Consider the following 15,671-nt stretch of genomic DNA (forward strand, 5'->3'; position numbering starts at 1 on the left):
GGGGTGGAATTGGCGGCTTGACCGGGGCGATGATTTGACAATACGCGTTCGCCGCCCTGTCATCCGCCCTGCTGTCGTCCAGGAAGACATCATATACTTAGTCTGTGGTTGCATAATTACATTTACCACCAGCGCAGTTTCTTATATCTTAGTAAAATCGGCCCGCACTGACGATCCGTACAGACAGCTGACCTTACGCAACTCGTCCAAGAAAGATGTAAAGAATTCTCTTCTTAGCAATCTTTTAGCATTATAAGGATAAACTTGTGCACGTCCTCGTCGTTCGGATTTTTTCATAGATAATAAATGATATCTATAAGAAGAAGCTTCATACCGACTGTTCGAGGCGCCAAATCACGCGGTGCTAAACAAGTTGCTTAGTTTTGCGCTGGTCATCAGCGCGGATACGAGCTGTTTTTGTGCCATCCGCGCTGGCGGTAAGCTTGACTATGCAACCGTTTATACATTGCCCCGCTCTCGCTCCGCCCACCGCTGTCATCGAGCCCTCGGCCTGTATCACACGTCCAATCCATATTATTCGTCTGCCAGGGCCGCGCCGCGCTAGCGTACCGCACATAGCATCAAGTCGTGGGCAGGCCGCGACCATGGCAGCCCTTTTTCTGCCGCTAGGTACTTTTGACAGAAGCATACCAATCCTTTAACGGGTTATCACCCGGCGTCGGCGCATCGAAGTTGAACGGTGTGAAGTTCGGTTCGTGGTTATGCCCTCCTTTGATGCGAATAAAACGGCCGTCCAGAGTAGTCTGAACTCTGCACAAGCAGCCCTTTGTGTCCTTATCCCTGCATGCCCAGTTCAGTTTTTCCCGATATTGGTTGTTGACCCAAAACTTGTTCGATTGGAAAATTAGTACCGACTTTCCAGCTCTCGAGGGCAGGAAGAAAGCTTCTGAAAAAAGTTTATTTTTTAATTAAATTAACCCATTATAGCTTGATTATTTCAACGTCTTAGAATTGAGTTTCCTGTGATATGTTCCTGTTATGGACTCTCTTAGTCAGATCTGATCATAAGAATTTTTGTTTAAGTCTTACTTCTGGAAATAATGTTGGGTGCCGCATGACACCGCTAGGCTCATACCTTGTCTTTTCGAATGGCTCATAAATTCCTTTTAACTAATTGTTACCAAAAAAAAATAACGCAATTTGATAAGAATTATTAAGGAATTTAATCTTTTACTGTAGTTACTCTAGTTCAAGATTTAAAAAATTATTAAAAATTCCAATATATTATATCAACATTTACATATATTTCCATGAAATTAGACGCTATTTGTGTGAAACTGAAGGTTGCAGGCCGCACAGAGCCCCACGTTGCATTTATCACACTGCAGCCTAGTCTGACTATGGCAAGACTCTAACCCACACTTTCGACGTGACCCACTGGGTACCAATAGATGATTCCTGCCGTCATAACGTATGCTGTCAGGGACCCGATTGCCCTTTCTAGATTTTTTGGAAGCTGATGGACGGCCGTGGTGGCACGAGGCATATTTTAGAACTGTAATAAATATGAATAGATGTAGATGCTAGCATCACTTCACATCTAGCACTGATTTGCCGACCTGTGGATTTTTTTGCGAAACCACCCTTATCTTCGTCAGATATTTTATTAGATTGCAGGGTCTGGAAGTTCAAAATAAAGCAACCAAGGCTCGAGTTTATTGTCTTCTTCTAGTATGGCAAGTGCCTCATGTAATGTACAATCCCTGTTGAAATAAAAATGCCATTACACATAATTTAAATTTGTAGTATACATAATAGAAAGATAATATAACGACCTAGCGGTACCGTATGGCACCCGTATCTTTTAACTTGCCATAAACCAAACGATAAAACCAAATACAACAGTTTTATTGTAATGAGCAAGTCAATGGCAGGTTTGGCATCAAGTGTAAATGGATATAAGTATTACATTTCTCAAAATAAACAAGAATATGATCCACTTACTTGAGAATATTGCATCCATATTGGCAGCAATTTACCACACTAAACGTTCTCATGAAACATTTTGTAGCAGTTTCTTTCTTTGGTGAGGCATAAATGTATATTACATTTAGTACAACGCACTTTCGTTTTTTTCTTACAGCTAGATTCGCGACATTTATTTTGTGTATCAAATATTACAGGTAAATGAGAAGCGTTTTTTGTTCTTTCTTCGCTCGGAGGCAGTGGGACAACAAAACGACTTTTCTTTTTATTTACTACATTCTCTTCTTCATTTCCACCCTCTTCAGCTTCATAATCACTCTCACCATTTTTTTCTAAATGGACTTCAATCGATTCTCTGACCAAGTCCAATTTGTATGATCTCAACTGTTCAATTATAATGGGTACTTTAAGAATGATTTCTTGATTCTTAAACATTAACCATGAATTGGACACAGCAATGTCCATCATTTGTGCTGTAAATCGTAATTTTAGGTGTATTAAATGTAAGAAAAACAAAAATAGTACATACATAAATCTACAATCATATAAAACTAGCTTATGCTCGCGATTTTATCCGCGTGGACTACAAAAATTTCAAACTCCTATTTCACCTCCCTAGGAGTAAATTTTTTAAAAATCCTTTCTTAGCGGATGTCTGCGTTATAATAGCTATCTGCATGCCATTAGCTGTGCGTTGACAAATCAGTTAGTCAGTCAGTCAGCTTTTCCTTTTATATCTTTAGATCAAATATTAACAAGATTTGATCTAAAGTAAATAATTTGAATTAAATAAAAAAATAAAATTAAATATTAGTTTAATAACTCATTGGCACCGATTCCGTTGTCTTTCTCTAAACTAAATTTAGAGTATCTGCATCCTTTTCTTTTTAACAATGCTAAATAGGGGCAGAACATGAACTTTACATTTAAAGACTCTAAATTTTAGTGCACGCTACAAATTTAAACAGTAGGCTCGCGACTGTGCGCTAAAATCACGGGTTTTACCATCTAAAAATTAAATTTAAAACTGTCAAACTGTCAACTGTGCGTCTGTCCTTTTCATATTACATTAGTAAGAAGAGGATGCGAATACTCTAAAATTAGGTTGTGCTCAGAATCAGTACCATTAACTTTTTGTTAGTTAATTTTCAAGTATACTACATAATAACCCAATGGTACTTTTTAAAGTATCAAAAATTTAAAGTAGCAAACGTGAGAAAAATATTAATATAACTACTGAAACTTAACGAGATACGAGTACTTATTTTAGTATTACAAGCCATGATAACGTCTTTGATGACAAATAGAAAGAAAATAAACTCACCGTCTCCTCAAGTCCGCCATCGCGTTGAAAAAAATTGCACCACATGAACCGCTTTAAGATTAGGATAATAATTACAACTTCCAGTAACAGATGAAATGGATCGCCCAGTTTCCTTTAAAATGTCAAATGTCTTTGTTCGCGGGCTATTTGAATTCGAATAACGCGATTCTAAAATGGAATCTTTAAATAAAAGGCCTTGGACACAGCTTGAAATAGTAACCAAAATCGATGCTGGGTCTGAACACACTAGGTATTTAGTCTCTTATAAAGGCATTTGGGCTTTAGGAGGCTAGGACAAGATTTTTCACTTTTAAAACTGTTTAAATTATCAGGTAGGTTGAAGTGAGAGGCAAATAATTATTACGTTCCCTTTCGTTTGTTATACGTAACGTTTTAGTTCTTAAATCAAATAATTATTATTATTAGACAATCTGTATATTTTTAATGTAGTTCACAAATAATCATGATCTTTTTTTCAGAATGAGAAGGGTTTGCTTGGCCAAAGTCCGCCACGCTACCAAAGTTTGGTTTGGCAGATTTCACACACCTTTTAGAATATCAAAACAATATGAGTACGTAATTAAATAAAAAAACAATTCAAACTATTTTTATATTTTTAGAACCAAATGTTTCATATTCTCCTATCTAAATAATCACTATTATTTGTTTATATACCAGCTGATGCCCGCGTGTATTTAGGTTTAAAATCCTTCGGGAACTCATTATTTCGTGAGATAAAAAGTAGTTTATGTCACCCTCCAGATTTTAACTGCGGCGTGATTGAAGGACAGATCGACAAACAACCACACTTTCACAACAAAACCCTTATTGTAAATGCGAAAGTGTGTTTGTTTGTCGATTTGTCCTTCAATCACGCCGCAACGGAGCAGCGGATTGATCTGATTTTTTTATATGGATTTAGTTGAAGACCTGGAGAGTGGCATATGTTACTTTTTATCCCAGAAAAACAAAGAGTACCAACGGGATTTTTGAAAATCTAAATCCACATGGACCAAGTCGTGGGCATCAGCTAGTTTACATTATAGGTAGTCGAAGCAGTGACTTATTAAGTGTGAAATTAAAATTCTAATAACATTCGATATGAAAATAGAGATAAAATAATAATAAATAAAATCGTTTCACTGGTCAACTAAATTCACAACAAAACTTTTTTTTTCTTCTTCTGATCATAATACTGGGGCTTCTCATGGTTATGAGTATTTTGATAGGACACTACTTCTCCCTTCTTGTTGGTCCTCGCCTTGGCCTTACACCCGGCGTTCTTCCGCCTCGAACAAATCCAATACGTCGCCATAGTCTCGCAGAAGGAAAATCCGTTTAAAATCAAATTCTTTTTACCCCTACCTGTGGGGATGTAGGCTGCTTTCAATTCTGGAAGTCGTGAGAGAATAACGAAATAAGGTGCGTAAAAAACAAAACTAAGCTGAAAACGACCTGGCATAACTAACAGTCAAACAAGTATATAAGTTTTTGTTACTAAATAGTAAGGCCTTATAATATTATTTTCAGTGAAATTTCTTAAACGAAGAATAGGATGCTTGCTGAAAATAAAAGGATGCCTGGTGTATTTCTATAATATTTTTTTTTTAATTTCGTATCTGTCGATATTGTATTTGTAAGGCACTGAACAAACAATTGAAAAGTTCTACTTTTATATAAAGAAACATAACTTCGTGCATTAGTTTAATTATGAAAATTCTTATTCAAATAAATTATTATTTTTAGCTAAAAAAACAATTAAGTTACACATTTGCTAAGTTTAAAGATAAGTTATTTTCATTTGACCCTCCAATGATTTCTGAAATCTTACGTTTAGTTAAAACTTAATTTTTCTTTACTCGTTTGCTTTTTTCTATAAACTTTTGAGTATGCCTTCCACTTTTTTCGAGCTTTTCTTTTCTCACTAGGGGTCATATCTTTAACACACTTTCGCTGTCCTGTCTCCTTTTTTCTTAAGTATTTAAGTCTTTCTTTCTCTTTGTATTGGGCTAGTAACATTGGGTCAAGTTTAATTCTCTTCACGCGTGCTCTTTCAGCTTCTCTCTTTTTTCTGGCTCTTTCCTCATTACATATTTTTGTTTTTTTTCTAGACGACATGTTGCTTATTGCTATAAAAAAATAGCATTGCATAATTGGATTGACCTTGATAGCATGTTTGTTGTTATTCAAGGCAAATTTTATAAACAGATATTTTAAGAAAAAGAAGAGAAAAAAAATGTTTTAATTGTTAAGTACCTACCTTACAATTTTAATAAGTATTTGAATCAACAATAACATTATTGCACTTATTTGTCTTGATTAAAAGCTAAAAAATAGTTGTCAAACGTGAAATATCTTTTTAGTAACAATTGGATTTATAGAAAAGCATTAAGTTTGAAGCCCTTACAAAGAGCTGGAAAATGCCCAGTGCAACTAGAGAACGTTACTATTTTTTCTGTGGCATACCTACAAATTGTATCCTGGCGTTGTATAGAGAAAGCTATGCTTGGAATTTCTCAGTGTCAATCAGATAACGCGAAAATAGTGATAGTGCGATTGAATCTCATAGTGCCCTCAGCAATACTTTTGGGTATTGGTGTTAGCTTCAAAGAAATGTAGCACCAAAACAGAACAAGAAATAAAATTGACGAATGAATTAAAAATGAATCATGATTACGTAAATTGTAAATAAACACACAGATTATATAAACATATTTTAATAATATAAACCTTAATAAGTAATACTCTTAATAAATCAACGAAGTTGTAATCATAAATATCAAGATTACACAAGAATCTAACGAAAGATTGTAAAGCCAATTTTATAATTTATTAAGGAATGTTCAGTACGACGCTATTATTGTATTAAGTAATAGTTAATAATAAATTGACAGTGGTTCCGAAGGTAAGGCACTTTTTTACTTAATTTTAATAAATACATATTATATCTAACGCCGAATAAATATATAACGCCCTAATGACAATGTTACTTTTAATAAGTACTTACTTTTTTACCTACTTAAATAGAAAATGCTTCCAAAATTTATATATAACGATTAAAAAAGATTTATCACAAAACAGTTCACTGTTCTTTCTGTTTGCGTTATATTATCTATATATTTATGTTTGTATACTTATGTATAATGGCCTAGAGCACTTAAACGTTTTATTATATCAACAAGACAATTAAAATAATATTTTATTCGCATACTTAAATGCCTAAAATTTTTTTTGCTCCTTTGCAATATTAAATATCTCTAGACCATTTTTGATCGGTGGACATCTTTATTATAAAAATTACACATTTGAATATATATATCTCCGTTCATAACAAATGAAATTTGTTTTTCAAATATAATTATTCAATTAATACAATATATGCACCAGACGCTAATAGCATTATTTTAATAATGGAATGATATTGATATGTATTTTTAAATACAAGACTTTTTAGGTGATATGTTTAACTCAAATATAGCCGTAAACTATATTTATACTAGTTAAAGAAAATATCATAACAGCATTTTTTTAATAATTCAATTCGGATCCTAAAAGGAATATCGATTTTAGATTTTTGAATAAACAAAGTAGGTACATATCAATATAATAGTTATTTTTGAGAAATCATATTTTCACGTAAATCACTACAAGATATAGTTAATACTAAGTTTGTAACTGTCTACGTTACATTCTCACCTTAATACTAGAGGCGTCTAGTAAATTGTATAAAAACTAACAATACCTATACTCAATATAAATTCATATCATATGTTTGAATGTCTTTTACAACTATAACAGATAAAGGTCAAATACCAAAGACAAATAATACTTACACATAGAAAATAATACATTACAATTTTATTATTGCATCATACTTGTAATGTATTTTTATATAATATCCATCCAATTAATCATGACTTGCTCTAGCTATTCTAGAGCTGGCCCCAGTTGTGTAAGAAAAACGTAATTGTAATCGATAGTAAATTCTGCTCCTTGATTGGCAGTGAAAAAATGTAAACAGCGAATCAACCAATCAAAGGGCAAAATTTGCTGTCGGTTACGATAACGATTTAAATACGTTTTTCTTACACAATCGGGAGGCTGTTCATTTAAATAATGAAAATTCTACGAACGTCAACAACATCTATGTACTATATATATACTACCTTGGCTTCTCTAGTTTTTGAGCGAACACACCAATAACCCTGCTTATTTTAAAAGTCAACGTCTTTTTGTATTCTTTAGAATATCACAGTATATTTTACTGTGTAAACCTACACCAGAAAAATAAGGTTCTTAAAATATTTTATTAAATTGTAAATGTGCTTTACCATTTCAAAATTGGTAAAGATAAGCTCAAGATTTTTAAAATATGTAAGATTTAATCATCGGACGAAGTAAAAATTGTTAAAATTGTTTTTGGTTAATAATTTTTTTTTAATTTTCATATCAATTGCTCATCTGGACCCTGAATCTAAAACAATTAAATGTATTTATTTAAAAAGCACAAACTGACCGACTAACATATAAACGTACAACATCCAACCACTGGGTCTAGAATGAAGAACCAATATTTTTTGGTATAAATTTAAAAGAAGTAATCCTAACGCGCTTTCCATACAAACGTAGTTTGGTTCTCATTTGAATATTAACCAATCAAACTCAATGAAATTTTGTAGACACGTTCTAGAACCAAATATGTATCAGTTTCTGTGGTTTGTGTGTCCGACCGAACCTTCGGCTTCGGCTTCGGCCACCTTCGACCAAAGAAACCACTTTCGGCTTCAGCCAATATTGGCCGAAGTTTTGACCGAAGCAGAAAGTTTCTACCAAGCGCCGCCTACAGCTTTGACCAGAAATCGACCTTAGCTGCACTCGGACTAGTGTCCGCTAAGGTCAATTTAAGGTGGCTTTTTTCAGATTTCCGTAAAACCCGTAGGTAAACCTACATATCTAGTTTTAAAGTTACCGGCTCAAAGATTTGTATGTAAATCACGCTAGGGTTACTTTCCTAAAACGTTTCAGCTAACTACAAAAATATTATGATGCTAGCAAGGACTCGATCAATGGTCAATATTTTCATGTTAACCAAAATAACTTACCATCTAATTTTAAATAGAATGCATCAAATGGAATGGTAAATTTACAAATGTGTCAAATTAAATAGATGATACAAATACAATATCTAAAAAAAAAATTGTAAGGACAGCGCACATGATCAACAGGAGGCACAAGAGTCGCATTTTTCACCTGAGAAATTATCTACTTCTGAAGTTTAATAAGTATTAAGTTTTACAGGTTGCGGTGCAGTCAGTTTTTTTTAATTTAATTTAGTAATGAAATTTTCAGTACTGAAAAAGCGAGTGACGTCAGCAGCATCGGGCGCAACTTAATGTGTGAATAAAGGTTATGTAAGCGCCGATATCTACTCACATCAGCATTTCGATGCGCGCAATACGACCGAATCTTGTTAACGCCACACGCATTTTTAATACTGAAAATTGCATTGCGATGCCCTTTTGCGGCTTTTTCGCCTCCTGCGAATCTCGCAAGTCAACTGGCAGTTTGCGATGAGCGAAAATCTTTTTTCCTAATCTATATCAGGATGAAGCAGGTGGAGCTCGCGGCGGGTGGTTATGCATACCTTTGACAGCTACAACATTGGTCCCACGCATGTGTATCCTTGCTTTGCAATTAGTCTTCTTTGACGTGCACCGCCATATCACTTTGTCCCGCAACTTGGACTCCTCGCAGAATGGGAATGTATTCACCATCATAATGACCTTCCCGCGCCGCGACTTCAAATACTTGATGCCTGCGATAAATCACACTGTCAGAAACGACGGGTTATTTTTGTAAGCCAATTTTTTCAAGCCCGACACCTTTATAATTTAACCATATAAATTAAACACATTGTTTTTAAAAAAATGTTTTATTCAAGATTTATTTTCGACTACCGATGATGAAATCGATCAATTACCCGTTTGCGTCCACTACTAAACAAGGGCCTTCCGGAAAGCGTGCTACCACACATGGTGCTCCGCCTTCCTCATCCAGACACCTCCCGTTACCTTTTTAAAGTCGTCAGTCAAGAGTCGTCCCAGGCTGCGCTTGCCGGTACCTGGTCTAACCCAGAAAACACGCCTACCCCAGCAGCCATCGTATCTCAGACAAATATGACCTGTCCACTGCCACTTCAGCTAGCTAATCCGTTGGGCTAAGTCGGTCAGTTAGTTCTCCTATGAACTTCTTGTAACACATTTTGTCTCTTAGAGAGAGATACCCGATGACAAAAAGGAATTTCTCCTACACTGATTTCGGTCACCCATACGAACACACACTATGTATTCACTACCATACTGTGACACTAAGTTTGGAATTAATAGTCAACATAGAGGTTTCTTTAGGGGACCATTCAGACGACATGTGTCATATTCAACCTTTACGCAATGCATTAAGGTTGAACATGACATGTCGTCTGAAATAACAGTTGACTTTTCAATATTCGGTCTGTAAATAATAAAGTAAAAGATCAGTAATGAAATAAAACTATCGGTTACTGATAAGTACAATTTAATGTTTCACAAAACATACCCCGTACAAGAACCCAAAAAATCTTATTAAATATATTGGTAAATACAAAATTACACTATAAGATTTAAAGGTATACAATAGTAACAGTAAATGAGGTAGATAGATAAATAGGTAGTGTTGATAAATTAGATCAACCGGGCCCTAGAGCCTAAAGCCTCATGTACACGAAGAGATTAACTCATTTAGAATAACTACATCTAAAAAGTTGAACCGTGTAAACTTTATAACATATACCATATCGCACGAGTAAAAACGACTATCACGACTTTAAATATTGAATCGTAATTCGTATGCGAGTTTTGATTTTATCCTAAATACATATATAACGATCGTTATAAAATAATACATATGTTATGTATTATTGTAAATGTTAATAGTAGCACACAAAGCTGTACGTCTCGCTACAAAACGGTAGAGCAACTCTCTACATGTAGATGAGACTTAAACCGAGGCGACGGACATACTTTAGTTAAACATTATTCATGAACTACCTAAGAGATTCACAATCAACAACAATTATATATATAAATACTTAATATACATATAATTAAGTAATATATTCTTGATTAGTTACTGACAACATATCTTAAATAAAACTACAGATATATACCACGATAAAATGGCGGAATCATACTTATGAAATCGGAAACTCACACTTAAAATACACGACGCGTTTTATGAATATGATTCTGTATATACTATGCCAGAAATTAAATACAATATAATATATTATAATAGACGCTACAAGTGAACGTAGCGAAATACTATCAAAAAGAATCAACGAAGCACTAAAGTAGTAAGTAGCAGTATATAATAATTAATAACTAATTGACTCGATTTGTGCTCTTGCTAGAAATGTAACTACTAGACATCCTGCATCACTATTCACCACTATCCTGTCATGACCATTGATATTTTGTCATATCTAAATTATCGTGGTATCTACCCGCATTTCAATTCATAATTGTCTCTAAACCACGATAAGTTTAAAATCATTAGTTACGCTACATCGAAATGTCAAGATAAATAAAATTTACTCGTTTAATACGTAGTTCAATGTACATAAGTATTTAGTTATATTGTGATTTTTGTGTTATCTACACAAAACAATGTATAATTTACCTATTTTGATTCATGTTTATATACAACGTTATATAATATATAATAATATAATTAATTGTTCCATTATTTAAAATGCAATTGTGTAAAATTTAGGCAGTCTTTTCTCACACGGCAAAGTCGGTCAACGCCGATTCTATAATTGCATCGCCGTTAAAGAATAATTTTTGACCAGTTTAAACTCCATTTTAATATTGGCCCAACTTGCTCGAAGAATCTGTATAGGGCCTCTCGGTATTTACCGTTAGTTATCACGTTTCGTTCAGATCACTTTTCCAAAGCCAGAATTCGTATGTCTCTTAACGTTTATTTAATTAAATTGTGTCAATAGAAACATTGCAGGCTAATCAATCTTTAATGTCATCATTCACCAAGCACCAAACACCTGTGGTTGTTATAGAAGTAACCGAGAATAAAACATTTCAAAATCTCTCAATCTAAATTCATTACCTTCCGTTTTACTCTAGGCGGTTTTCATTACCTTCCACACGTTCATTACTTTCATCGCTTTAGTAAAAGAGTTTGTGATATGAAGGTGTCTCTCATAGATTACAACTCTGGATGCGTACCTAGTAGGTACGAGAAATGCAATCAATTTTAGAAATGAATATATCATATATGAAAAAATGTATATCACCAAAATCGTTAAATCTGAACGAAACGCGATAACAACTCTTATAATATGATGCGGCGGAGTATTGTCGCATCTTGGCGCACGCAAATAACGTTTCCAACTTGCAGCCGCATTGGGCCAACGTGAACTGGAGGCTTAAGAAATAACAAATTCAGCTCACAGATTGCGACTCTGATGTTTGATGGGTCTCCCCGTGTGAGAATAGGATTTAACTACTTAATTGTGATACATTTAATAATTTTAAATAGTGTATACTCGTATGTTCCGATTTGTGATCATATTGTGATTAATTGACGAATATTGTCATTTCTCTGGTCATTGTTACTAAAACCAATCTATATAAATATGTTACCATTATAAAGGATGTCCTAGAATTCACGCAAGATTTTAATTTAGTGCCATCTGTGTGGTAAAATGTTGCCAACAAAAAAAAATTGTACATTTCAGACGCGGTAGATATGAAACCTTCAGAAAACTAAAAACTTCGAGAGAAAGATATGAATGCAAAGTATCAGGAGCAGGATAATTGTAGAGGCTATTTTATTATAATACTGTGACCTACTTTAAAAAATCATTTTATTCTACATATTAAATACTTAATAAAGACAACAATTATACAGACTCCAGTTTTCAATTTCAACAAATGACTGGAGAGGTAACTAAAGTATGAAATAATAGGAAACGCTGTGCCTATAGCGGATTCTATCTCATTCTCTCCCAGGCTAAATCCTATAGATATAATATGTATTTGTCTCTTTTTAGTCTCGCTTCATCGTTTCATCAAGTTTAAAATCACAACGGTACTAAAGAAGTTTTCAGTTCAAAAAAGACAGCGTGACAGCTTACAATTCAGAGTTATTAAAAATGAAGCGCTATTCGAAAGAAAAACGTGTTTTCATTATTGATCATCAATTTCTGCACGAGTCTTTTAATGGTCGCGTATCATCCCGTTTTTGTGCTCAAAATTGGCCGCCCAGATCATGCTATTTAATCTCCTGGGAATTTTTTCTTTGGGGGCTTTAAGTCAACAAGTTTATGCCAACAAGCCCACGACTACATATGCCTTGAAAGAGGAAATTAAGCGTTTGATCAACGAAATTCAACCATACCCAACCCAAATTCCGTACGTAATCATATACTATATACTTCATAAATCAATTAAAAAAATATTGTTTCAAAATCTTTTTTCTATTAAAACTACTTCTTGCGTGAATTTTGGGACACCTTTTATATAAGTCCGATTGTCGCCACGGTTTTACGTATGTACCACGTTATTTGGCGTAGAATGCATTTCAGGTACAATAGAACATGTCAAAAGGTTGTTGTTAAAAATTTACTACATACTTTATTTGATAAAACATACCTTTCAGATTAGGCGTTCACAATGCAACATTATTTTATTTCACTTCTTTACAAAAAACGTCCAATCTCAAAGTTTCACTCAATCCAATTTTCAATTACATTATGATGACAAAACTATACTCACCATTTGACATGATCTATGACTAAAACTAGTTTAAAAGTTTATTCATGTTACAGTTCACGCATACATAAGACCCCGTAGTAGCTAAGTTATCATCTAAATAACAATTAAAATTAGTCAAAATTTGTACTTATATCAGAATCTTAAGAGGTAAGTGTATCTAAATATTATGTAGTCATTGAAAAAATTAATTCGACAAGCAACAAATCAATCAAGTAAAAAAACAATCAATAAAATATATTCAGACAACAGTCTCAAGAGTGCCTATTTATATTACAGTCAACAGCATTCGCTCAGTAGTAAAGTTAAACCTATGCAAAGAGGTAGTTGAGTTTCATCGATAGAGGTAGTAAGAAGACGCGCCGGACCCTGCGCGGCGAACCGCCCCGACGCGCCGCTCTAGCCTAACGTAACCTAGCTTAGCCTAAAACACCTTACTCGAGTAAAGCTTTTGAGTATTCAATCGTGTATATAAAATTGTATAATTAAACTAATCTGTAAACCCGTATAAAAAGTGAAGAGGTAGTTGATTGAGCTTAAGTACTTAAATCAATCCTAAGGAGCAGAGCAACATCGACTGAAGCCCGCGCGCCTCGTGTCGTGCGAGAGCATCGCGATACACTCTAAGGTCGGTTCACACCATTGAACACCTTCGCATCTTTGATAATTTCTGTGATTTCTTATAATTAAAGAGGCGGACGTCTAATCGTCTAAGTAGCAAAATTGAAACTTGTATAAGTTAAATCTCTCAAAATAAAATTAATATTTCTAAGTACAGTCGAGGGATCCTTATTGCATAATTCCGAACCGAGTTCGCGTTTCAGTCACCAACGCGTCGTCGGCGGCCATCAGCCGCCTGACCTTATCTGCGCACCCGTTTCGATCGCAACTTCACCACGGTCCTGCTCGAGTTCTGCTTCTAACCTATGTGCTGGTCGACTTGCTTAGTGCCGTTACAGGGACACAAGTGCCCGTTCAATGATGCTGCTCGGTGTATCGAGCCGACATTGTAAACAAACGTTAAAATGGGCCTAGTTCCGGGTAGTAACCATCTAGCTAAAACTTCACATCGATACATGCTGACATCCTGAGCTATTTTCACACTGTGAAAGGGCATAACTGCGCGCTACGCCTTCCTCGCTGTCACGTCAGACATGCGCGCCCGATCACGTGTGCGAAGAGCTCTTCTTATACATTCAGAAAGTTCTTACATACATAATAAACATCTTTAACTTCCTATTCTGTTACACAAATAACCCACACCTATACGAATAACATTATAGACCTCGCACAGACCGCCTAATCTAAAACGTACGACTCACGATCCTTCATTGACGGGCTGTCGTTGTCACTGGTAGTCCCAACACACGAAACACGACAACATCTACTCGTAGTTCTGAGGTTTTATACACACATACCGTCCGATAATCCAACAATGCCATCGCTTTAAAGTATACGCCATCCTATCCCCATTTATATCCTAAGTAATAATATAATAACTATCCTAAAACATAAATTACGCTAAAATACGTGTGCAAAAGGCTCCGAAAATATCGATTGGTCGATATTTTATCGTCGTTTTAGTTTCGTGAATTTTACATATTATCTAGTACGCTCAAATATTTCGAAAGAGAGCCGAAGTCTCGTTTCGTTTTAGTATATTGTGTTATAGTTTAGTCCTCTTCGTTGCATGGCGTGTCCACCAAAAGTGGTTTCGCGGTAGAGTTATGTTGCGTCGATGGCGGGAGCTCGTTGGGCGACTGTTGGGAGCCAGAGCCGGTGGACGCAGAAACGGCGGCGGAGGCATTTGCCGTTGCGGTAGCGTGAGCTGTCGCCGCGTACAGAGCTAGAGCATGCTGTAATTGGAGCAGCTGATGATGAGGGTCCAAGGGCGCCGGGGCACGATGGCCGCTCTGGTGCGGAGTGCGCACGACGTAACGCCCATCGGCAAAACGACGAACATTAGGAGGAGCATGATTGTGCGAATAACGAGAACGAACGATGCGCTCGTAACCTTCCGGACCCTCAGTGTTGACGTCGGCGAGGCACCGAGAAGTCAGCCTCGAGGAACAGTACCATTGCTTGCGTCCGTGTGCCAGATTGTTTTTCAAGCGGAAGGTGTAGCCTCGGTGAAGTAACAATCTACCTTTGCCCGCTCTAATAAAACGTGCTGAAAAAAACAAATACGTTAATACCTGTCCAGGAAAGAAGTTCTACTTATATTCAATGATTAAAACTGACCTTGGTATATTATATAAAGTTATTGTAAAGATCAGGTTTATTCAAAGATAAACTACAAACTAGAGATAAAACCAAGCATCTTAATTACTAATTAACATATAATATAATAATTACGTAGTACAAGCATTTCAATAAGGGTCAAATAACGGAACACTTTTAGTACCATAGTTTATTAGGAGTCGTTACAATGATTAGAATACCAAATTAAAGTTAATTTAACATTATGTACTCATCAATACATAAATTAGTTCTCTTGGAGAAAATATATCTCGTGAGCAAAATTTTTGGCACAATACAGTAAAGAAGTTAACGATTCAAAAGTTAAGAAT

General features: G+C 35.2%; 1 protein-coding gene across 47 annotated transcripts in view; it reads right to left on the reverse strand.

The window, feature by feature from the left end:
- The window catches only part of LOC117986086 (modifier of mdg4-like), a 244,123-nt gene that overhangs the window by 205,659 nt on the left and 22,793 nt on the right, over positions 1-15,671 (reverse strand). Inside the window, exon 5 of one of the 47 annotated variants that reach the window (XM_069501350.1) lies at positions 1,244-1,516. The exons of 43 other annotated variants lie outside the window; for them this stretch is intronic. In XM_069501350.1, coding sequence (XP_069357451.1) covers positions 1,278-1,516 — 239 coding nt within the window. In that variant the 3' untranslated portion in view covers positions 1,244-1,277. Of the gene's footprint in view, positions 1-1,243; positions 1,517-4,405; positions 4,664-8,856; positions 9,087-9,827; positions 15,272-15,671 lie in introns of those variants that run through there. 3 more of the 47 variants (XM_069501351.1, XM_069501354.1, XM_069501340.1) reach the window with 3 other exon arrangements.

This window comes from Maniola hyperantus, chromosome 10 (assembly GCF_902806685.2).
Source record: "Maniola hyperantus chromosome 10, iAphHyp1.2, whole genome shotgun sequence".
Classification (NCBI taxonomy): Eukaryota; Metazoa; Arthropoda; class Insecta; order Lepidoptera; family Nymphalidae; genus Maniola; species Maniola hyperantus.